Source organism: Micropterus salmoides, unplaced genomic scaffold (genome assembly GCF_014851395.1).
Source record: "Micropterus salmoides isolate LMB-PRFRI ecotype aquatic unplaced genomic scaffold, ASM1485139v1 Ms_hic_scaffold_14, whole genome shotgun sequence".
Lineage (NCBI taxonomy): Eukaryota > Metazoa > Chordata > Actinopteri > Centrarchiformes > Centrarchidae > Micropterus > Micropterus salmoides.
The window spans coordinates 23,150,206-23,176,805 of record NW_024040485.1 but is presented as its reverse complement, the minus strand read 5'-3'; the positions used below and the strand labels follow the sequence as shown (position 1 = coordinate 23,176,805).

Here is a 26,600-nt window from a genome sequence, read left to right as displayed (position 1 = left end):
GCAGTTAGATTTGATTGTGCTACACACAATGGCTTTATGAATTATTTGATAGCAAGAAGGGCTCAAAAGTCAAATTTTAGGGTCGTGTTTTTAATCTCCTCCACAAATGTGTTCAACACAGCTGAAATAAAGTTTCATCTAGCAGCTGCATATGCAAGCTGTTACATAGAGTGGCATTTTTGTATTATTTCACTGTTGCAGTAACTTAGCATTTATTGGGAGTGCACATGAATCATGTTTAAAGCCCTTAAGCAAACATTCTTTTTCATGTTTGGTTTGAACAAAAATTGTTTAAATGAATCATAGAAGGTAAGCCAAGTGTGAAAGCTAAGATCGCCAGAAAAAATCTCTCTCCAACACTTCATTTAACAGCATCCAGGCTTTGCTTTTCACACAAACAATTGAGCATGGCTGCACAATGACAAGTGGAAAGGGTTGATACAGAGAAAAATGGATAAATTGAGTGCTTAATTCTGTCACCAGCATCCTACCCAATCTAGTGTAACACATTTGTCAGTAGGCAGTGAGTAATCATGGGTAGTGTTTGTTCACATTATTGCCCTGTCACGATCCTGTCCTGAGGTTGTCTGTGTTATATTATTTTGGCCATGCCTTCTCTGTGTTTTGATTGTGGCTTCTCTGTTTCTGGGTTTTGCTTCTTGATTCTGAGTTTTGGGTTTTGTATCTACTTTTTAGTTCTGTCATCTGTTGAATTTAGTTCACTGTGTGTTTACTTATTGATCAGTTTGTTATCTGTTATTTAGTCTGGGTTATTTATGTGGTTATTATATCTGCTTGCCTTAGTTCCTGTCTTATTCTGTAATTGTCTGGTCTTCTGTCTAATCCTAGTTTCAATCCTGCCTTGCCCCGTTATGTTGTTTTCAACTGCCTGCCTCTGTGTTCTAGTTTTGTGTTCTCGTTTTGTCTGTTATGATCCCTTTGTTATAGTTAGTCGGTGTTTGTCTGTTTACATTGGTTTCTGTTATTGTCTGGGGTTAGATTCTTGTCTGGTATTTTGGAACATGTGTTTTGTCTGTTCCCCCAGTAATCTGCCTGCCTGCCAGTCTCTCTGTTTTTGCCCTGCTGTCTCTCTGCCCGCCTGTCTGTTTTCCCTGCTGTCTACCTGCCTGCCTCGTTAGCCTTGATCCCAGTCACCTGTGTTGCTTCCGCCCTGCTCGTTAGTCCCTGGTGTATATATGTTTGGTTTTTCTGTTCAGTCCCTGTCTGGTCATTGTCGAATGATGAGTGTTCTGCATTTTGCCTGTCTCCACAACCTGCGAGTTTTGTTCATGCCTGTTGTCTTGCTTTGTTCGTTGGAATTAAAATCCCTGAACTGCATCTCAGTGTCTTGCGTTTGGGTTCTCTCCTGCTTTGCGCTCACCAAACCCTAACATGCCCCATCCCTCCATTTGCCAGCTGCTGGCTCCAGCTTCATATTTACCGTACAGATATGAGTGAAGTACAATACAATCAATCAGCTCACCTAACCCTCTGCAAGAAAGTAATAATGGCATCACCCCACCTGTGATTGTTTCTCTACAATCACAGGTAAGTTATACTGATGCAATAACATGCTGAAAGTCAGTCCTGGTAAGTGTGTTCCTCTCTTAATTTACACATCATAGCACAGACCGCTACCACTACCAGCAATACACTGACTGCATGGATCCAAGATGACCTGTTCATCTCATCTAAGGAAAGAAAATTAAACTGAAACAAAAATAAAGAAAGATAAAGTTGACTCTCCAAGGACTAAGTGAAGGTTACTTTTGTGGGAAATTTTCATCTTTGCTTTGTGTAAGTGCCAGCAGACTTTGAAAGCTTCAACCGCCAGCATTAAATTCCCATCTCTAATTCAGCTGGATTGGTGACAGCTATCTGCCACTCACAGTAACTCCCACTAACTCCCTTCATGTTAGTTCAGAATTAACTGCAGACAGAAGAAAGACAGAGATGTAGCTGTATTTGAGGACTCATTCATTCCTGTTTCTATGAGAGGGGCTGGGTGGTCACAAAGATGCCCCAGGAGAGACCCTGTGTGACAACAGGAACACCTTTTCAAGCCCGCCTCCAAGGAAAGGCATGATTTAGAGGTCACTTCTCCTTTCCCATGGGCAAACACACATGACGCCTCTCCTTCTCCACCCCACATCTCTCTCTCTTTCTCTTTCTCTCACCATGGTAACCCATTACAGTACCTATTTTCAGCCATTTCTCTCAGTGAACGCTGCAAGTGATGGTGTAGTCAGTACTGTGGTAATATGCCATTATTTCTAATGAGAAGGGAAACATTTGCTTGCACACAGAAATAAATGCATTGTCTTTATTTTTCCCCTGATGTAAGCAGGGGAATGCGGCAAATACAATCACACTGAACATCTACTGTACGTCTATGTGTGTTTCCGATCAGCGGGGTGTATTATTTTCTCTGCGTGTAGCTTTTGTGCGTGTTTTGGTTGGGGAACATCTTGCGAGTAAACGGTTGAGCGAGCAGAGCGATGAGCTAGGTGTGTGTGGACACGCTTCTAATGAGCTGAGAACAAGACCTGAGTTGAAGGAGAGAGGGAGGGAGATATGGAGGTAGAGGAAGGAAAAAAGGGATAATCACTCTCTGGAATACCTGTTTCGGTCTTGTAATTTCCATCCCTGGCAGAGGTCAATCTACTACGTCACTTTTCCCTTCTCAACTTTATGTTCCTCTGCAGAAATGTAATCTCGAGAGTTTATGTCTGTTTCTCACTCTTTCTTACTGAGCTCTTCAACGCAGAGTGAAAGTAATAAACTCACAATGTTTTGTTTCTTTAACTAAGACATCACTTTCATTTATTCATGGTCAGTAAAATGGGATAAGAGATGAAGATTTATAAAGACAGGAAGAGAGATGGAGAACAGAGAGATTATCGCAGAGCAGAAGAAGCCCTTTTCTTCTGTTTGATGGTAATTAGTACATGCAGGCTTTCGTTCTGATCAACGAAGGCTGCTGCTAATTTGAGTGTGCTTCCCAAGCCTTTGAAATGCAAGGTAATGAAGGGAGGTGGTTGCATTTTGTGAACATGATTACACTGCTACATTAACTGCTTGAATCCATTTACAGTAGATATGTACATGCTCTTTCATTGCACGGGACTGAGGCAAATGCTCCACTGACGCACACAGTTTCCCTCATTTCCCACTACTGGGAAATGAAAATAAATATTTAACCTTTAAACAGACCAGACGAAACGCAATAAATAAAGTTAGTTACTAACAGCTGACACAAGGTTACAACCAAAAAAAGAAAAAAAAAGTCCTCTTACCGCACTCTTTCTTAGGCTCATCTGATCGGTCCTTGCAATCCTTGACAGAGTCACAAACCTTGGAGCTATCAATACACTCCCCATTCTTACACAGAAACTTAAGGGGTCCCTCACATTTGGTGGCTGCAAAAGAAAAGCAGAAGACAGATCAGCATCTACACTATAAACTTTATGAACTGTTATTTGCATAAGCTATTGCAAACTGATTCAGAACCTCATACATCAAACAGTGTGTGAAGTCAAATTGAATATCTCCAGTGGTTCACCAAATTATTGAAGTCTCGCATGAAAAAGTGACAGCAAAAAATACTTCCCGCTCTGATATCATCCCACATAAAAAGCCTAGTGTAATAAAAACTAAACTTTAATTTGGTCCAGTTTCACAGTGCTAGTGCTTAATTTCCGGCAAAATAATTTTTCTGTATGCTGGTAAATTATGCAACATAGTCAGAAGACAGAGAAGTAACGAGATCAACTTACAAAAAGCACTGGGCTGGATCCACACAACACAGCATCAATGGTCATTACAGCAATTAATTTCACAAAAAGTTATGTTCAGAAGAATTACATAAGTTTTAGGTTTTAATGAAATCAAACCCTATTTTTGATACTATTTATCAATACATATATAATAATTTTTTCTGCAATAGCAAATCAATGTATTTACATTCTGATTATCTTTCTATATAGTAGTTGTCATTGTTAGTGGCGGGGCATTCCCAAAATAGATTCAAATTGCCTACTAATAAGCACGAGGTATCCACAGGTAGCAATGCAGCATGTAATCCAAAATTATTTTATCACAGATATCAACTGTTTACTGTTCACTTTCCTCACACAGTTAGGGATGAACGATTAATTGCATTTGCGATATTAAAATGATGTAATAAAAGTAATAACAGAGATTTTCTAATTGCAAAGGCTGAGATTACACTCACTGACATGACACCCAAGAGGAAAGCAGTCTGCAGACAAAGTTGATGCTTCGTCTGCACGTTACGTTGTCCCTTGCCTTCTTGTTGTAAAATGGCCTTAAGCTTGACAGAAGCTGACACTACATAAACTTTAGTGTCACACAGGGAATGAAAGTAACACCCGCCACCCGTGGGTAACGCGGTGGTGGGTGAAATCGTCGGGCCATCTGTGGCTTTGGCGGACAGGAAAAACGCACAACAGAAAGACACGTGTAGTAAAGTAAGCATATTGTGGCGATCGGCACCTGCGTCACACACAAAGCCACCAGTCAGCTCAGGAAATATCTGTGCTGCTTACCAGCATCGCAGGCTGCGGGGGAGGGGAACTCCGTTATTGTAGGAGAATTACTAAGCTTGTCTATTAAACAAGAGAGGCGACACTTGGTTTTATTTTCATTGGCCAACTTTTGAATTAAACCTCAAACTGAGTATTTTTTGTTTGTTTACTGTGATACAGAAACATGGACTCCTAGGAGATTTGAACTGAGATAAGGACTCATTAATTGGTGGTTGAACTGTGGGTTTTGTATTGAGCACTTACTGTATAACACACTGTGGTGAGTTAGTTTTTCTTGTGGTCTGTAGGTAGGCCGACCTAATGATATTATATCATATTATTATTATAATTTGATATATCTTCTCTACCATTGCTCATAATAATAATTCTACCTGATTCATCATACAGGCCTGACCCACAAAAAAGAACAGTATATGTTCTATCTATCTAATATTTTTGAATAATACAGAAGGTAAAGACCTTAAAAATGTATCACATATTAAATCGCAATTGCAATTTTGGTTAAAAAAAATCGCGATTATTTTCCAAAATCGTTCAGCCCTACACAGTATCAAAACTGTATTAAGTTACTGTTAATGAAACACATCCTACTGCTGTTGCTTCACATTAGAAGTGTTCCACTGGCATCAAAAGTGCATTTAATAACAGCACAGCACATTAGGGCTGAATGAAAAAAACAAAATCAGATTGCAATTATTTTGAGAGATGTTGCAATTGCCACATGATTCACAGTTTTAGTGGGAATGCTCATTTTTGGACACAATGCTTCATTTATAATGGTATGTTGTGACACATTTTGCTTTTATCAATAAATTGCAGCTCCTGGATAGTGCATTTGGCTTCATTGCGATTTCCTTAATATTTTGAATAATTGTTAAGCCCTTCAGCAGAAGTGTTTTAATTACTGAAAGGAGTAATGGAACAAGAAGGTGTAGCCACAGTAAGCTGTTAGATGAAGAGTTGCAGGTAACCGGCTGCACACAACCAACAACTTTTACCGTGCTGTGCTATTTGTTGTGTGGGAAAAACTCTCACCATACATAGCATGAAATCAGATCGTGGTAGTATTATATTTCTGACAGATTTCTTTATTAAATCAAGTCAGTTTAGACACTCTGCAAACATGAACACCAGTTGCTCTTTTGTTTCATTTCTGACAAAGTAGCTGCTCAAGGATTGTTAGCTGTATTACTGGAGTAAACTGCACTTGATGATACCACAAGTAACCATGGGTGACACCTAATCAACCAGGGCTGAAATCTTAAGGATTGCAACTTTAAGGTGCTATCTTTGCAATTCATCATTTGTGTTAGGGCTGTAGCATGTGCTATAATATCAATGTTACTTTCATCTTACATAATAGTTCTACAGCTGGGAGGCTTTGGTCAACCATATTATACAGATCACACAGTTCCTGTAGCCACAAAGTCGTCACTGGCCATTTCAAACTCACAAATGCAGTCTTGTGCACAAGGGAGAGACACACTGAATCAAATACAAATACTAAGAAACAGGACACGTGCACAAAAGAAGAAGACAGGTGAACAGGCAGAGAGGAGGACATATTCTGGCAGCCAGACATGCAGACAGCCATGACAGGCGTACCCACCGTTGACACAGCCAGATTCATCACTGTGGTCAGGACAGTCATGGACCTTGTTACACTGCTTGGTGCCGTGGATGCAGGAACCATCACCGCACTGGAACTCATCGGGACGACACGTCAACAGGGCTGTAAGAGGCGCGCACACACACATAAACACACGAAATTGGACTTGTAAACCCCCTTTAATCCGTTCAAGAAGAACGCAACATCCTGGGGCAGAAACTTTTTGTAGCATTTCACGCTATCGGTTTTTCACAAGTCTCTCTACCATCACCTGTCTAATAAAGGCAAGACATGCCCATAAACTTATTTAAAAAAATCTTTTGTAGAAGCCTGCATGAAATCAAAAATGTTATGCAATAACATTTAGTATTGTACTTCTATCCATTCACAGCCTGTGCTAGGTGCTGCCTACAACAGAGGCAAGCAGCCTGAGGGTGTGTGATGAATGATTTTCAATATAGTAACGCAAAGATGGAGGCTGCATGAAGCCACACCAAATTTCATTAATATCCCAAGCACAGACAAGGTTTTCATCAACGGGGCCCAGTATGCTCATATAATTCCTCTCTAAACCACACTAAAAGCAATATACATGACTGAGGGGGAGATGATTTAGTGTTATCACAAGACGAGCAGAACAGAGGGAACATATTGGAGACAGGGCCATTGAAGCCTGGACATGCATGTGCACACACATAAAAACACATGACCTTGGGAGCAAACTCTTTATACAGTGTTTCTCTGTATCTGGGAGATTAATCTAGAGATCTGATTGGCCAATAACCTACTGTTGCAAACAGACACATGCACACACTGTATATTCATAAGAACAGACCAGCAGCAATGTCGGAAATATACTGAGGAATCACAATAACTATGTAATAGTGATGTTCACCTTGGAGCATTGAAAAGAACACACTGGATGCTTAGATACAGTTAATTCTTCTTTTCTAACTTTATCCTAACACAACAGCGCAGTATAGCTTCCACTGAAGCTTATAGGTGTTGAGATGAAGTATGTGTGGGCAACAGTCAACAGCCTTTCCAACAATAGCATTTGTCTAGTTAAAGGATATAGTAACCTCAGGACAAATATGAGGCTGTGCCTCTAACGTGTCTCCAGTTTCCTCTCTGAATGCAGGGATCCAGTTGGTTAACAAAACATCAATCTCTTGTAAGTGCTGCTTATATGACACCACAGAGTGTGGGATGTGGGTTTGATGTGTGCACCACACATCTTGATAAGGAAAAGTGAGACTATCTGGGCTTCACACTCTGGCTTAGGGAGACAAGAGCCTTAGGGCTCCCCCATCCATGACCATCTAATAGGCAAACCTGTTTTATCACAAGGCTCCATCGTCACACCATGTTTATCAACAGAAACGTATTCTTTACCAGATGCATTTAGGAAGAAAAATAACATTCTCCAACTCCCAGCAGAGTGGAAATGTGCTAAATGACAAAGTAACACCTCAGAAGAGGACGGAAATATTGTTTGTTAAGATTTTTTCCACTCTCTAGTCTCAAAGCAAAAAGATATATGAGCTTACCATCCATATAGAGATAAAATAAAACGACTCCAAATTTAACAAAACCGCAAATTGCAAACAAGAACAGAAGGTTATGTTCAAGGTTCTACAAGCAGCCTCGATCTGGAGAAATGTACTGTTTACCAGAATGTATGATATACTAATACTGTCATAGTATACTATAAAAAAAACACATTCCCCATGCACAGCAACAGCAGTCAGGTGCTGGTAGATTGCAGGATTTAGCAATGAAAAATCAAAACCAAGCTACTCAGTGAACCTGAAGAAGCCATATTTGCGTTGTTCACAATAAATCACACTAAAGTCATCTCGGCGTGAGGCGGCTTGTTTTTGGTTCTTCAATATCATGGTAGCCTATAGCTACTTTCTCTTTGAAGTTAGTATACAAGATATCAACGTAATATACCATTTGTTTATTTACTCAAGCTGTTTTACCATTATCTGCTAACTGATTTATTGTTTTGCAGAACTACATAGCTCCTCCATTTCCTTTGTGCATTGCATTGTAGGCACATAAACAGCGCACTCAAAACAAGCATTTTTAGTATGCACACTGACCTTTTTGGGTATATATTTCCTTTGAGGCTACATACTCAAAACCTGCTTAGAATTGTAATATTGAAATGGGACACAGCTCAGAGAACCATAGCATTTTGTGTTGTACTGAAACCATCCCTCTCTATAGTACAGAAACCCTTTCAGACAAAGCATCATTGTACTGCATCAAATACATAATAGAAAGAAAATGAGAATGTATAAGATCTCGCAAGGTAAAGGAGAAAGAAAAAAGGTGCATAAGAGAGTACAGTATAGGAAGATGTAAAGAAAAAGACACAGAGAGAAACTCACGACAGTCAGACTCATCAGACTTGTCCTTGCAGTCTGGATCTCCATCACACTTCCATGTCAGCCGCACGCACTCGCCGTTGGCACATCGGAACTCCCCCGCAGTGCAGTTTGCCCGGCGATTAGGCAGATACGGGACCCCGTCGCCGCCGCAGCGCTCCGGCCCCTCGTCCGAACTGTCGGAGCAGTCGGGGTCTCCGTCGCAGCTCCACATGAGCGGCACACACTCCGAGGTGTTACAGCGGAGATGGTTGGGCCCGCAGGTCAGAGGGGAGGCGCACTTGAGCTCATCGCTACCGTCTCCACAGTCGTCGTCACCGTCACACACGTAGACGATGGCCAAGCACTTGCGGTTGGCGCACATGAACTCACCGGTGGGGCAGGCTTTGGCATCTATGGAGGACAAGCAGAAAGGACATTTTCAAAGAGCAAATGAACGCCTGCATCTTCTGTCTAACTACCAACATTAAAGTTGTACATTTTTGAATTTACAATTTTGACCCTTAACTGCTAAAAAAGTGTAATGAATATGTTTAAAGGCCTGATCTGTAAAATGAAATGCACACCAATGTTTCAGGTTTTGCTCACAGCGCAGGGAATAAAAGATTCAACAATGACTACAGCAATGGGTAGATGAGAAATGTAAAACCGGAGGTGAGAAACTTACTGGCTTAAATTAGCTTCAAATATAGGGACACATTGACAGAAATAGTTTCTCAGGTATATAGGCTGAAAGTCAAATATCAGTAGGCCTATCATAACTGACTGAAGAGACAGAAAGAGTGCTGGACAGGAGGAGAGGGGATGATGGTGATTCTCACAAGAAGAAGGTAAGAGGCTTCCTCTCCTTTGGAGTGAAAGATAATAGAGCTCTCTCTGCCAGTCCGTTTCAGGTCTCTGTGACGGATCTCTTTACTTTCTCTTCTCTCAAAAGATCTCTCTTTTTCGAGTGTGTTTGTTTTTTTCTTGTTTGCTCCCTTGGCCATCTTTCTGTAGTCTATGGCTCCACAATACAAGAAAAAGTTGGTTTTCTGTATACTAGGTTACAGTTGATATTATATGAAATTCAGCCTTACAAATGCAAAAAAAAAAAACGGTCACAGTGACATGGAAGAAGAAAAATGGAAGGAGTTTTTATGGGCTACCTAGGGACTAATCTAAAAGTCCTAATATAAAGGGCATGGAAAAAACACAACACCTACAAACATTCCCTCCAGCTTTTCTTGTCCATCCATCCATCCATTCATCCATCCATCGTTAATCGCTTATCCTGCGTACAGGGTCGCGGGGGGCTGGAGCATATCCCAGCTGACATTGGGCGAAAGGTGCGGTACCTACACCCTGGACAGGTCACCAGTCCATCGCAGGCTTTTCTTGTCCATTTGAACTAATTAAAGGTCCAGTGTGTAGGTTTTAGTGGCATGTAGTGGTGAGCGGTTCACAGTGCATGAACATGATCCTCGGATGGTCCAATTCCCCGAGCTGTGGAGTCGTTCTTCTGACTTCAGTGTGTGTTTGTGTGCTCTTACATCAGAATGTGGAATTAACATGGATGCTACTACAAAGATTTGTTGGATTAAACAACACACAGACATCTAGTTCACTCTACATGGATGGCAAACCATATTACAAATTACATGTTTGCAAAATATGTATATACAATATGTAATTTTGCACAAGTCAAAAGTTCTGTGTACTTCTTTATGCCCCATTTACACCTTTTCCCTCTTTTGCAATAAATATTTAAGGAGGAAAAAATACTGATTATTCGGACACCACATGAATGCACTGTCGCAGCAAGCAGGAGAAGCTACGGTGGCTGACACGCTCTGTTGGCTCCTGTGCTAACTAATACTAAATAAAACTATAGCCTACGCAGGTCTAAAAGCACACCAGGGAGCCGCACGCTCTCATGAAGGGACCGCAAAACACACCTCTATCACATGAAAAAACTAGGCTACTGCAACATTAGTTTTGATATTTATGTAGCCTACACAAAATCTAAGCATTGCTTATGCAGCTCTTATGCAAGTTTACTTCATGCAAGTGGATCACTGTCAGATAGCCTAATGACCCGTTGATGCAGAATCAACCCAGGACACATTGCTCAGCTCCTGCTGTCAGACTCTCCTTCACTCACTGTGCTGAGCAAGTCCAATACCAGTAGTAGAAAAGGCATTTTCAATAGCAACATAGAATGTTTATCAAGATTAAAATGCGTGAAATGAACAGCGCTCCCCGCTGGCGCTTATAGATATAAATGCCAATTTCTAAAACCTGGCTTTATCTAAACATTTTTTAACAATAGGGGTTGCTCTATAACACACTTTTAGGTAAAGTCAAAGACTGGGGAACTTGAATATTATATTGAAACAAAGTTACAGTTTGAAAAATAGCCGCGGGTAAATTTGACCCATTGGCGGTTCTAGTGTTTAAACAGCCAACCGAGTACAACTACTCAGCTTATCATTATTTTAACTGATGGTTAAATGCTGATTAATTTCTATTTAGAACATTTCAAATGGGTTTATTCTCCGTAACAGTAAAAATGTTTATGCACAGAAAATCTGGACTCTGAAGACCAAACCAATTTCTTGATCTTTGGGAGATGTGCGCTTTCTCCTGCAGGTCACTCACAATCTGCTACCACGCTACAAAGTGCTCTTTCTCTGTAAAATGTTTTAAAACAGCAATCCCTTCCTGTAAGCAATCTTAACAGCCAAAGGCAGCAGTGTTGAAGCTGAACTCCCTGTGGTTTGTGAAAATATCAAATCCCTGTGCTGGCCTCTGCGCTGCTACAGGGTCACAGTGGGAACCCTGACTCTTCACAGCCTGAATACTTTTGGCCAGACATAAATAGAGAAACCTGAGAGAGAGAGAAAAAGAGAGAGAGAGAGGTCTTCTGAAGCCTTGAGGTTTGCTTTCTGAGGTGGACTGGTAACGTTACAGAACAAACTTTTCCTTTCTGCATAGAAACATTTTCATGAAGTAAGGAATAAGGTCAATACTGGCCTAGAGAGTCAAAACTCAGTAACTGAAGCTAGCCCTAAAACTTGAGCTAATTTTCCCACTTTTTTCCTGCCTGTGTCCTGCTATTGAAAAAAAAGTAGTGCTTCAACATCTTAGTAACTGAGTTGATGTAGCCCATAAATGAGGCCATAGCTAAATGTACTAAAAGCTAACTAGCCCTGTTTAGAGTAACAAAACTGCCATCTAGGTCAAGCTTTTGACTCTGCATGGTTTAATTTACATGAATTTGTGTACTTAAGTTAGTTTAAATTTCAAGTTACAACACATTCAAGATGGCGCCAAGAGGAATGGCATGTAAGACTAAGAGCTCTTAAATATTGGACTTTCAACTGCTCATACTATTCCACAACTCTATAACGAACCAGGGACTTTCCTAGAGTTATTAGTTGGAGGAGCAGCAGCTCTGTTTGTGATCCTTCGGAAATAGCGCAGGGGAAAACGAGCAGGTGCGCTGCATAAACTGAGACAGCGGGGTTTTCGCAGACACTCCCCTCTAGCCAACAAAATGGACGAACTGCTTCCCCTCAACAGTACTAACTCGGACTTCTGCAGATCTGCCGCCCTCTGTCTCATCCGAGCGGATCGTGAAAGGGAGCTCACAGGAAAAACAAGGGGGGGCGTACTCTGTTTCTATATAAACAAAGGTTGGTGCACAGATGTCACAGTGTTGGAAAAATCATGCAGCCCTCAGTTAGAGACATTATTCATAAACTGTAAACCGTTTTATTCACCGCGGGAGTTTTCCTCGTTTGTCCTGGTTGTTTACATTCCACCTCAGGCCTGTGTTAGTGAGGCACATACAACTACCAAAAACCCTGGTTCACTGAGAAACTCATGCAGCTTCGTCAGACCAAGGAGGAGGCCTTCAGAAGTAGGAACAGAGTCCTGTACAACCAGGCCAGGAACAGTCTGACTAAGGAGGTCAAAGCAGCAAAGAGATGTTACGCTGAAAAGCTAAATAACAGCTTTGCAGCCAACGACCCTGCGTCAGTGTGGAGAAGCCTACGGACACTCATCAACTACAGGTCTGTAGTCATGAAGTCCTTTGAAAGACTGGTGTTGGCCCACCTGAAGGACTAATGTCTGTTGATAGTCTGTGGATGATGCAGTCATCTTGGGACTGCATTACATCCTGCAACACCTCGACTCTCCAGGGACATATGCAAGGATCCTGTTCATGGACTTCAGCTCGGCGTTCAACACCATCATTCCGGACATCCTCAGCACCAAACTCACCCAGCTCACTGTGCCAGCCTCCACCTGTCAGTGGATTGCAAACTTCCTGACTGACACAAGTCAGCAGGTGAGGCTGGGGAACATCACATCTAGCACCCGGACTATTAGCATTGGCGCCCCCCAGGGTTTTGCTTTCCCCCCTGCTCTTCTCCATCTACACCAACGACTGTACCTCAAGAGACCAATCTGTCAGACACCTGAAGTTTGTTGACGACATAACGGTCATCGGCCTCATCCGGGACGGTGATGAGTCAGTCTACAGACGGGAGGTTGATCAGCTGGCTCTCTGGTGCGGCCAGAACAACCTGGAGCTTAACACATTCAAAACTGTGGTGATGGTCGTGGACTTCAGTAGGAGCCCCCCCACTCTGCCCCCCATCACCATACTTAACAGCCCTGTGTCTGCTGTGGAATCCTTCAGGTTTCTGGGATCCACTATTTCCCAGGACCTGAAGTGGGAGCCCAACACGGACACCATCATCAAGAAGGCCCAGCAGAGGATGTACTTCCTGTGCCAGGACAGACTACAACAGACAGTCAGGTCTGCAGAAAAGGTCATCGGTGCCAACCTGCCCTCCATTCAGGACTTATACATTTCCAGAGTCAGGAAACGGCCAGGAACATCACTGCAGATCCATCTCAACCCGGACACAACCTGTTCCAGCTTCTCCCCTCTGGTAGGCGCTACAGAGCACTGTACGCCAAAACCAACAGACTTAGGAACAGTTTCTTCCCACAAGCCATCACTCTGAACAGCTGATTTCTGACTCACGGTGTCAGGAACAATTCCTGTGCAACAACCCAGTAACTCTGTCTCTAATCAGCACCTGTTTACTAGCTAACACTTATTATTTATTCACCATTCTCTATTTCAGTGCTGTTTATACTGTTATATTTTCATATTGTAGATACTGTATACCTAATCCACCTACCTCAAGTCATTACTCCTGCACAAAATACTTATACTTATTTATTCCAGCATCCTTTGCACTATGCTTCATTGCACTGTGTACATGTGTACATGCATGCATGTATATGTACCTGTATATCACATCCACCTCCGACATGTACATACTCCTGCGTCCTTTGCACTCTGCTCACTGCACTATTTGTCAATATGTCTACATTGTTTTTGTTCATAGTGTGTATATTTATTTGGTCTACACTGAAGTCTGTCTGTCAGATAAATGAATTAATGTTAATGTAATGTCTGATGTCTGTTTGATTTTTATTATTGTGATTTTGTATTTTTGTACGAGTAAGCACATTGTGAGCAATGTACAAGACAGGATATGAAGAAGTCCTTTGGATGAGGGACGAAACGTCTTCCAGTATCTTCAACCAAGTCCAGTTGCCCTTGACTTTAACCTTCGTTGGAAAACTATGACCTGGATGACTGAGAATCTTCATAGACATACTGTCCTTTTTATGCTAACTTAACTCCATATTTAATTGGTACTAAATAATTAAGGGGATTCAATAGACATGTACATTATTACACAGGGGGCAGACCATTAGCAATGTACATGAGTAGTGACCTGTCTACACTGGAGAGAGACTTTGTTTTCCAGAAGGGGTACTGAGTAAATTAATTTCAAGACTTTTGAGCAACTTTGAGCCCACGGACTGCCTGCGTAAAATTTTGTACAAGTCAGTGGGTTTTAAATGATAAATAAATTGCAGAGGGACCAAATATTTCATTCAGTGAGTTGAATTTTCAAATGTATTACATAATTTGGTATGGCTGCTTGAACAAAAGCAGGAAAATAACATACTAAACACCAAGTTAGCATTTCGCTCAAAGTAAAGCCTCAGAGAGCCGCCTGCATAGCTGGCAACTCTTGCTAAATGTGTGAATTAATTAATTCATATGATAACTTCATTGGCTTTATATCAAAGTCCATCAACACAATTTGAACAGGCTATCACTAAAACATATTTTTACAACCAAATACAGAGATCTTTCCTTTAGCATCAAGATGAAAATATTAGGAAACTGACAAACGACTGACTCAGTTTAATTTTGGCTTTAATGTTGCACATAATAAAAATGAATAACTCACAAATCATGGGGCACAGCAGACATCTAATTGGTGTTGTAAAACAATGACTGTGCTGTTTACTCTGCTAAAATTAACTAACTTTCTGAAATTACTGATGGTCTAGCAACTTTTCTACCCCTCAACCCCCCTGATGCCTGAATTTATTTACAATAAAAAATAAATTAGGTATGATGCAAATTAGCGACAACATGCATAAACGAGAAACCAGTGCTTGCAAAAGGTTCCCAGGTACATATTGAATATGCGCAAACAGGCATTGGGGGAATACATATGATATCTCAGCTGCAGTCTGACAGGAAGAGGTTTGATGCAAATTTGCGACAATCGGCATTAAGGGGTCTATTTCTCAGTTTACTTTTACTGTTTATTACCAAAAGAGTTCACTTTATTTTCTCCAGACAGGACGGCTACCTTTATTCTTTTCAAGGCAAACAAAACTTTTGTCTTCCTTTCTTGGGCAGGAGAACCTTTTCTAGCCATGGTAGTCAGAAGCTGGCAGCTTAACTCACTTTGCTTTTTCTGCGCTTTACTGATGTGAGATTGTTGCCAGCAGCAAACAGTAGCTCAGATGTAGCGGAAAGAGATGACTGGTTGTTGTAGTCATATAAGCATTGCAGGTGCATGAAGGAAAGACAGAATGAAGGTAAAGAATTTCTTTAGCGTGGGAAGAGGGAAAGAAGGAGAAAGATGAAAAGAAAGATATCCAGGTTGTGTAAGCATGCCGAAACTGTTGTTTACATTTTTTTTTCTGCATATGCACAAATACCTCTGAGAACATCAGTCACTGTCTGTGCACCTTAATGTAATCTCAGCTTTCTCATAGATATTCATAGATTTAAACTGAAGGGACAATTCAGATCTGACCTTCAGAGAGCTCAGGTCCAATGCAGCCACAGTCACTGCAGCAAGGTCACTGGAACACACCCACACACACATACACACAAACCATCCACTGAAGACAAGCATAGAGAGTAGTAGTAACACACGCACACTCACACTTCCTGTTAAGATGGGCCACAGTAGCTCACCAGGGAAATAGCTCCGTGGCTGACCTTTCCTGTGAAGCCACACACATATCCAGAGGAAACACAGCCTTTATAAAGAAACAACTCTCTCATCTACAGTAACAACCAAGGGAAGATAACAGAGGACAAGAGGGGAGTGAGCCAATGGAGGAGGGCAAAGGGGGTAAGAATGAGTGCTGAGATGAGACAGAAAAATCACTTTTTAGCTAAATTAGAATATTTAAATTAGACAGAAATTTTGTCAATGGAATTAAAATGTGTAAAAGCTTCATCAATGGGGATGCACTGTTTCTGCTAGTTCGGTTTCACTTCAGGGGCAGGGAGACAGCTGTGAGGAGTGCAGGAAGTAATTGTTTGCCTCATACTATCCAAGCAGTGTTAAATATGAATAAAGAAAAACTGCCAAAATATAACCACACAGAAATAGAATATGCACACGCCAGGCAGTCAACTCAAACTTTCAGTGCAAACACACATAAAAATACACAAATCCAGATCAGCTTCAGTGCCTTGCAGTAGATCCCAGCAGACAGGCGCACTCAGGAGAGAAGCCCGGTGAGTAAGTGCACATTTATCTCCACATCGCTGAGGGTTGAAGACAGTTCACCTTTTTTGCGGAGCCTTTCTAGAACTGCTGCTTAATGTAATGTTGATCAGGGAACGCTTCCTCTGGTGAGCGCTAGATTCTACTTAATACATAATTCAACATGTGGATGACTCAATTAGCAGGATGCCTCTGTAAGATTTATTTTTTCAAGTTTGCAGCGGGCTATGCACTCTGTAAATTTCTACTAATAGGAGGGCGCTGGGGCGAACTTGGTACGCTCCAGCTCAACTCGACTCACATCCAGGTAAACACAAGGAAACGTGTGATGTGAGTTTGAATGTTTTGCTCCCTGTAAGCAGGATTAATCTTAAACATGCGTGAGTGTGAAAGATAACAAAAAGCAGGCTCATGCTAAAGGTGCTTTGACATCTCATCAGTTCAGTGCAGCCCCAACTAAACCTGGTGCATTTCCCGTTTGGTTGGTTTGTTTAGGCTGATATGAGCGCCGTCATTCAAAACAAACACGGTTGTGGTGTAAACGGAAACAGGATCAACTAAAGAATTGCGTGATGGTGGTTTTGTGAGTTTATGAGTTCAAAAGCTAAACGAAACATATGAATACTTAGCAGATCCTCGTCAAACAAAAGTAATGACATTCAAACTTCACTTTTTATGACCAGTCGCAGAGACAACTAATATTTCTAATTACCAACTATTTCCTGGTGATTTTTTTAAGCCATAAGGCGCAGAGCATTACTTGGTGTGACAGTCATGGGAATAACCTTAGTTTTGATTTTTCCTGGCAGGTCCACACAGGCCTGCCGCATGTCAGGTCACCAAAACTCTCCAATAAATGATTTATGCGTCAGCCTGAACTCATTTGAAAGCATGCAACAGACCAGAGCTTAAAGCTATGCCCATTTTCAAACCTGTGCACACCTGGCCAATTGCTGTGGAAAACAGGGCATACCTGGGAGTTTTTTGGTTTTGGTAGGTAGGAAAATTAGGCAATGCAGATCCCATATCTCTTGAGAGGGGCTTTGCACCACTCACTGACTACCCAAACAGCACATCTGAATGAGCACCCCCCTACACTCCACATGGAAGCCTGCACAGTTAATCCCATAAGAGGTGTAAAGAGAAAAGAGGACCGAGCCACAGAGTTTTATCTTGAACAAGACATTGTATCAGCATTTTTGTTTCTTTTTCTCACACCTGGGGAGTCCTTTCAACATTGTTTTGAATTAACTGCACCCAAAGATGATTTGCAACTACATTTGCAGCCTGACTCACTAAAGTTTGCAGCAGACCCTTTTCTGGCTGGCTGGCAGGAACAAACTGGATTGCATTCACTGTTCATAAAATAGCTTTATTCTCGATCTTGTGCGACTGCGGCTGCATCATTTTACACATCTTAATTCATTCATCTTCTCCCACTAAACCCAAACACTCAGGCAAGTTAATGCTGCTTTGAAGTGAATTTTCCAGCTGCCCCTGTGCCAACAGCTAGCCCACGACGGACCAACATACTGAGACATACTCAAACCAATTGGTAATTTTCACCACTTCTCCCTCGCCTCACTTCATGACTGTAAATGTGAAAGATCTAAGCCTTTAGTCTGTGGTAGTTAAACGTGACGCAGTGTTTTTGATGCACAAGGAAAAGATCATCCGTGCCCAATTCTAATTCCTTGAATTATAACTTCTTTTAAGTTTGTATTTACACAGGGTTTGTGTTACTTACAATATGTAACTATACAGCACACTCACCACTGACAATGCTGATATGACAAGTCTGTAAAACATTTGAATATTCACCATGAATGCTTTTCTACGGTTTATTCCCATAATTGCAAGGCATGGCACTATAGGTAAGGTCTGGTTAGTTTTAGACATTAAACACATCGTTAAAAAAGTGCAACTCCTAGTTATTAAAAACAACATTTGTTAACTTCTAATAAGAAACAATGTGGGAAATATGGGGTGAGGTTAACCTCACTTTTTTCATTGAGCTTTATAAACATCACACTTCTGCCTGCATTGAGATGAGCCTTGGTATTGGACATAAATGTAATGCAGAAATGTCTAATATGAACATCATTCCTCAGATCACTGGGCTGGAAAACAAACAAAACACTGCAGAATCAATGCTTGGTAACTTCAGATTGATCTGTACTGAGGTAACACTTAAAAGCTTCTTGCCCTTGATTTAGACATTGTCTTTCTGGCTGGCATTGAGCCTAATAAATCTTCACATAAACTGGCCTGAGCAGCACATAATAGGTCTAAATTGCAATGTTATGTAGCACTGTGCTGCACTGGTGTCAGCCTCAACTTCTCCCTCCTGGTCAAGCTGGGCAATGGCTACCTCTGAAGGGATTTTGGCCTTTGCCTGGGTGGGTGGCAGCTTGCTGCTTGCCCTCATGTCACTACTGAGAGGCTTAAGACTGCTGCATCAATACAGACATTAGAATGAAAAAAGGATTAGCACAGGCAAGACTGGGTCTCAATGGACAGTGCAGTGAAAAGCCATCTAAGCTTGGAAGGCATTAGATCTAAAGTCAATGCTTGCTCTGGCATGAGTGTGTGGAGGGGGAGATGGGGAGTCAGTGACAGGCCACTTGCTGGCTGACCTGGGAAAAATATCTTTATTGCATGACAAATTAAAAGGTATCTTTCAAGGAGGAGAGGGTAAATATCTATCCAAGAAGACAATTTCTGTGATTTATGTTTTAATTTGATGCCAAATTGATTTGTTGTCCTCTCTAAATAAAAATGGTTTGTATTCATAACAAATAAACATAAATTGCTTAGACACCAGCCAGTCACAATCACAGCGCCCACACACACAAACACACAACTGACAGGGAACAGATGTCTGAAAAAACAAACAGCATCATTTATATAGGATAATAAGGAGATTTTTTTTTGTCTTTCTCTGTGCCATTTTGTACAATCTTCAAAGTATGAACACCACACACCCTACAGCTCTGTTGCCTCAATCAATTTTTCTTGACGCGAAGAGGAAAGGGAGAGAGAGAAAAGAAGAAGCCAATTCTTCACGGCACCTCAGAAGTAGGGCAAGGATAGTCCCTGCAGGGGGTGGGGGGTGGGGGCAACACATGGTTGAGTTGTCTGATTGGCTGGGTAGGAGGCGTTGTCATTTTTGATGGTTCTGAGGGCCCTGGAGTGGAAAGGCTAAAGACTCAAGGTGCAAAATGTGATGACTGAAACCTCCAGATATCAGAAGAAAGCTGCAAATATTTGATATTCCACACCATAAATCATTCCACATCAAAGGGGACTTTGTTGTCGAGTGCAGCTGGCTTAAAACTCAAACCTCGCTTCAAATCCCTCTAATTATATAGAGTGTTCCCTGCTGTGCTTTAATGTCCCAAGCCTCTGGATGCTAAGTGAGATCACGAAGGATGAAACCCCATAAAATACAAAAAAGGAAGGAATCTGACTTCTTCTTATTCTAATGACTGTGAGCCTCGTCAAGTCATTCACTGCTACACATATGTCATTGCCACTACTGAATTACAACAGCCTCTTGAAATAAAGTTAGCATGCAAGGGTTAGGCAAGTAAAAACCCCAGAAACAACGGTTCACGTATTTAGAGAACTGGCAGACGACTTCAACACACTCACCAGATGCGCAGTCCTCCTCATCCGCCCCGTTCTCGCAATCCTTCTCCCCATCACATCTCCATGACAACGAGACACACTTGTTGGTGGATCCCCCACAGTCAAATTTCTCTGGAGGGCACGTCTGTTTGCCTGTGGGCAAAGATAAAAGAGATAGGGAGATTACTGCAGTGGTGTTATGGTCCCATAAAGGCAGCAACAAAAACAACTACGACATTCCTGGACTCGATTTTTATCGCTCCCACGATGCAGTTAAAACTCATCCAAAACTTCACCACTCTGGCCAATTGATTTTACTGTCTGGGCTACCTCTAAAGAGACATGCAGAAAGATCATGAAATACAGCAAATGCACAGTTGGCTGTAAAGCAGATGAACAACAGTATCCCCCTCTTCCTTTTCCTGCCAATCTGCTGTAGTTGGCACCGGGTAGGTTTGATCCAGATTACATTGCATTTCATATGAAGCATGTTGTTAATTATACATCTTTGCTTACAGTGCAGCCTTAAGCCCCCCAAAATAAAAATCAAACAATCAGCCTACATGGCAATTTTTATTTTCAGATTATATTTAAGAACAATTGTTCCCAACCTTCTTTGCCACTTGTACCCTCACAGCCCTGATTAACTCAAGTACCCCGTCATGTTTCAGATTTGTTAATTTGAATTTAAAATTATTTTAAACCAGATGCTATTTAACTATATCTATATGAAAGCTGATATTGTTAAAAATGTTTTCATACAATTGAACTGTCAATGTTCTGCAGGAGCTAAAAGTTTCAACCATTTATCCATTACTCTAAGCTAACTATTTCAACCAATTAATCCTTTATTTTTTATCTATTTTGCCATTTATCCATTAGGCTACCTATTTCAGCCACAGTTTATTCATTTTGGCTGTAGCATTAGCTTTTTTGCATGCTAACTAGCGTCAACACATGTAGTGTTCAAATGATACAATATAATGACGTATTTTTCATCTAATGTTATTTTTGTTTAAATTTAATCAGTTGAGCAAGCTCCATAATAAATACCACTGGAGGTTATAACACACATACCTGATGATGCCACTTGCAATGTTAGGGGTAAACTGTATTGTGGGTAATTGGACCCGACAGGGAGATGGTGCCCAACCATCTTTCTAAATAAAGCACATCTGTTCATGTGTTTATGGAAATACATCTGTTAGAACAAAACACTGAATTCCTTTTTATATGCAGAAGATTTTAATTATTAAATCACTTACGTTATATCTTCCATGAGAATAACAGAGTAGGCTTAAATTACAAGTGTGCTTTATATCTTCCATTTACAATGTTTTTTCCTGGGTCTAAATGTTTGGGTTTTTTTTTTACCTTTTTATGTTTTATGTAATTTACTGCAGTGAAAATTTACATTCTGTGGTATCAGTGATAAAAATATTTTATATAATAAGCATGACGTGCAATGCTACCATAAAGAACCTTTTCTTCCAAGTCAGAATAATGATGTTTATTTGCCTTGTAAAAAGATAAGTGTATCTGCTACCACATCCCCCCGAGTTTGAAGGCATTACCAATATTTGAGAGTATAAAAAGCAGATACACTATTTCTAAATTATCTCAAACATATCTTTAAAGGTAATTTTGTTGGCATTTTGCTATAGTGACAGTGTAGATACAAAAAGGGAACCTATAGTAGGTTGCGAGAGAGCAGCTCAACATGCATTCCAGCTGGAATTGAACTAGGATATAGCATGCATCCTAACCGCACTACACCAGAATGTATTCCATTCACTGCGCTGTCGGCCAGCACCAGACTCTCAAACTGGATGAAAGGGAGCAACAGAGAGCTAGTGTAAAGGAGTGGTGTACACTTCTGTACTGCAATGTCAATTCTGCTTGCTGAATATTATAGAGTTAGGTCAGTGAACAAAGGCTTTGTCACTCAACATTCTTGACAGTTGTATACTAAAATATTGCACAATGTTCTGCTTTTACTGAAGCAGTAAGTAAAACAGCAGGATAGTAAGAAATAAGCAGAGTGATATGGTGTGAAGTTAACCTCTTCCACCTGCCAGCTCATTTCACTCGTGACTTAAATATACCAACAAGTTATAAAAGTGATATTTAATTTCTTTATGTTTCATGTGCAAGGGAGATTGGAAAGTGTATTACCAAGGCAAAAGATATGTGGCAGTTTCTGATGTTGCCTGCATCAATACTAAATTTTCCATTATACTGGTCAGGGCGGAAATACAGGAAACATTTCTTAAAAATGTCTGAGATGAAAGAAGTGAGGGTGGAAAGAGGAAATCACAGAGCTGCCTGAATGAATTCAAACTAAACGAGGACCTGACAGAAAACAAGAAACAGAAAGAGCAAATGAAAGTAAGGGTAAAAGAGAGAGCGGAGAAGAGAAAAGAGAAATACAGAGGACAGTTTCTGGGACAAAAGGCTCCCTAAGAAGGGAGACAAGCAAAGAGCAAGATACTGTATAAAAGAGGAATGGATGAAGAGATAAACTGCTGCATGACCTTTCAGATTCTTGTCCTAAAGCAAAATCAAGAGATGACGGAGGAAAGGCAGGCAGAGCGCAGACTTGAGCAGAATCTGAATCCACCAAGCGGAGGGCTAGCTGTCCTGTCCTTTTAACTGATGACTCTTTAATGAAGCGTGAGCTCTGTTCCTCCCAAATGCTAACAAAGAAACCAAACTTTGCTACGACAAAGTAGGGGTACCACACTGCTCCTTATGACAGCTATTGATTGACGAAACCTCTGATTTTATAAAGACATAATGGGTTTTTTCTTGAGAAGGAGGCAACCTAATAAATGCCAATTACTCACAGACAAACAGACTGCCTTGCTGTTGTTTACCATCAGGGTGAAAAATGAGGATTCATCTCCACTGTGGCGTTTTGGCAGGAGATCTGTTTAGACTTCATCACCTTTTGCAGACCTAAGGTAGTGTTTATCTCCACAGGGCAATGGTGTAATAGCTTTTGTTTTTTTTATTTGATCATGGCGATTGATGTTGTTATTTCTGACAGCCTTTTAGCCTAAACTTGGCTTTCAATGAAGAAGTGTAGAAACTCTTAAATTTGTCAGTTGTCACCAGGCATGTGGTGTAAGACTGTGATATAGGGGGGCCTAATAAGCACTGGAGTTGAAAAATGGGTTAAACTGATCTGATATAATGAACAGTGGCTTCATAACAAATCTAACACCACACTGCAGCATGGCATAGAGTTCCCAAAGTAATAATTTGCAGCCTGTTCATATAAATGTCTGACTATTTGCTGCTTCTGATTGCTAATAAAAATTATAATAGATATTGTACAGTGGTGATTCATCCTATAGCCAGTTCATGACAGCTTTTCCATGTGAATTTGTGCACTAAGCATATTGTGACGGCCTGAATTGTCTGTATAGCTAGTTCCAGTTAGTAACATATTATGTTAACCATTCATCATCACTGAGTAACCCAGGCCCTCTTTTACAAATACCACAGCTAAAAGGCTATGGTGTGGCTATGTCTGCATATACAGTATTTGGGTCTGAGTACTGTAAGCCTGTTCCCAAGCATGTACACCCGTGTGTGTTAATGTTCAGGTTCTGATGGTGAGAGAGACAACTCGGCCTCTCTGCCTCAGAGCTAAAAAGGCAAACGCTCCAAGAACATGAATCATAGTCAGATTCACTGCTTCATTAAACCGCGTTAGCGTGGTCATGTCCTCCTCTCTGAATTATAGATCTGGTACAGCGAGGAACACTTGCTGTTTGCAAACTAAAAAATGGAAAATTATTGTTTTCAGCAAAGTGCATTTGCAAGTAATGTACTGTGGAATGCACCTTTGCTTAATATTAAGTGATGTACCTGAGCCCCCCGAGTGTGACTTTATTAGCTGAATAAAGCCAGACTAATATATTCATGCACTTTGGTTTCAAATCCCAACAGACACAGGGCGATGGGTACACCTTGAACAGGTCCAGTCTAAAGGACTCACACGTATAGACAACCTCAGGTGACTCTAATCACAACTATAACAACTGTTTTAACACAGACTGCATCCAATCTTTAATGTGATAGAGATATGAAGTTTGCCGTTATGTAAATAGCAGAGAGTGCTTTCACTTAGTTATTTATTTACTTATTTATTTACTCAATGTCCCGCCGACAGTACTGATTGGTTACACGTCGCAAATAACAGCCTATCAATACTTTGCTCCGGTGAGCAGCGGAGCTGTGTGTTGAAGGGAAGGCTGCCGATATTACTACTGAAAGTGCAATAAACATCAAAATATGATGACCTGTTTCTATGATGACAAGCAGCGCAGTGTCTCTGTTACATCAGTGAGAACATGACCCGAAATCACTTCTATGGGGTTTAACTCAGTGACACTCTTGAAAGTGACGGTTTTTAAATCAGTCGCTCTCCCCTTACACACTCACTACGCTTAAACACAGCATGCATCGATCTTCTCTGTCACTGCAATACTGCATCGCAATGTAACGTTATAGCCTTTTCATTATTTTAAAAAGTAACAGTGGCAGTAAAAACTTTATCTCATTCGTTAATACTTAATCTCATAACGTTTTTAATTTTAAATTAAATTTACAAAGGAAAGTTTTCAATTCAGGTTTTTATTTCATGAAAAAATCCACAAATAGTATTACTGTAGTTATTACACTACTACACCACCATTACAGTTTTCCTGTCACGCACCCCCTAGAGGCAGCTCACGCACCCCATGCACCACACTTTGGGAATCACTGATCTAGAGCTACATTAGTCAATAAATCAATTTTTCGACTGACAGAAAACAAATCAATTAATTGCCACACCTACGCTACACCTGAGCCACGCGTGTCTGATGCCTGTGTAACTATTGTAAGTCTATGGATATTGTAGGCGTAATGTCAGAGGTTGGTCAGATCTTAGAGGTGTTGTCAGGCGCTAGTAAGGCATTTGAGGTACTGGTGCGCATGTATATGGATATATATATTTTCACCCCTCATACAAGCTGGGATAGTTTAGTTCCTAACCCAACTCTCTTCCTGTGGAGATCACACCGGTGTGGTGGCGTTTCGGCTAGTCTTGCTGAGACAGACAGTGACAAGACAGGCAGTGATCGTATTTCTCCGTCCTCCGTATCTTCGTCCACAGCATATAATGAAATCCCTGTGCTTCCTTTTCAGACAGTGATCAGTGTATTTCTGTGTCGGTTCAGCCCAGGCATATAACTAACAATTTCTTTCTATTAGCCAAGAGCGATGCAAGGCGGAGTGGCCAACTAGCAAGCTGTAACCTAAGGTAAGCTGGGGTGGCTTGGCTGCACGGCAGCAAGCTAGTCAGTATCATGGAGCAAATAATCCAAATAAAATATACAGTAGGAACATTACACATAGTAATGTTATTCTAAATATGAATGTAATTAATTTTTGAGCATTCCGTGTTCATTTCAGCATTGCTCGTTCATGCCTACGAAGTGCAAACGCGAGTAACAGGAAGCTGACAGCAGTTCAGTTGTTGGCCATCAGTGTCATTAAAAACAAGGATCACACATAGAAACATTAAATGTTGGTTTCCCCAAACAAATCATTGTGTCTTAATCATCTTGTTGAATTTTATTTTCAACTAATGAACTGTCAAAACTGCAGAAACTATAAGGTTCCACACCAAAAGACATTAATGTGCTGACATTTGTTTTTGGAGAAACAAACACATTTCAGCTATTTTTTTTTAGGTGGAGCACCTAATTGAAGCACATCAGTTTCCTTCCATGAACTCAATTATATTAGGTGTTTGTGTAACAAAGGAAATTACAGTAAACTATAAATTATAGTATTAGCTTCAAAATACCAACACTGTCTGGACAAATTAAATTTGAGTTTGAGTTTATCCACTTAGTAACTTGGAAAAGAAGCAGGTTCTGAAGGTAAACCTACTTTGGTAGTGACACTTCAACAAAGTATCAAAGAGGAGACAGAAGAGTTACAAAAACAACAGAAGACTATTATTTGCACATAACAAATTAACTATACATCTATGTGTTCGGAGTGTGTGTGTGTGTGTGTGTGTTGTCCTATTAGCAGTGTTGACATAAACAGCCTACAGTAAATATACCTACAAACAGTTCTCTCATAGCAATGCAAACATCTTTACAAAACAATCTTCCCCATTATAAAGTCAATAAATAAGTGAGGTTTTTAGAGCTCAGTATCTACCAAGGGATTTATAGAAGGACGTTTTCATCAAAACCCCTTTCAGAGAAATATCCAAATTGAAAACACAATGTGATGGATTTTAAAAGTAAACATTTTGCAAATATACACCAGTTCAGGGTTATGTCCTCATAATGAAAGACTCCTCAAGAAAGACGAAAACACTGTGAAGTTTCCTCACGCTTGTCAACTCGTAGAAATGAATTTAAAAGCAAAGAGGACAAACTGACATGCAAAACTGAGCAGAACCCAGCCAATTTTGCCAGAAAGCAAA

At 40.7% G+C, this 26,600-nt stretch overlaps 1 protein-coding gene across 3 annotated transcripts in view; it reads right to left on the bottom strand.

Annotated features, from left to right (window-relative positions):
- The window catches only part of LOC119902383 (low-density lipoprotein receptor-related protein 8-like), an 82,440-nt gene that overhangs the window by 21,920 nt on the left and 33,920 nt on the right, over positions 1-26,600 (bottom strand). For all 3 annotated transcript variants that reach the window (XM_038718535.1, XM_038718534.1, XM_038718533.1), the window contains exons 4-7: positions 20,126-20,254; positions 8,577-8,966; positions 6,178-6,300; positions 3,297-3,419 (exon numbers count right to left, since the gene is read on the bottom strand). In XM_038718535.1, the coding sequence (XP_038574463.1) occupies positions 3,297-3,419; positions 6,178-6,300; positions 8,577-8,966; positions 20,126-20,254 (765 nt within the window). The remainder of the gene's footprint in view (positions 1-3,296; positions 3,420-6,177; positions 6,301-8,576; positions 8,967-20,125; positions 20,255-26,600) is intronic.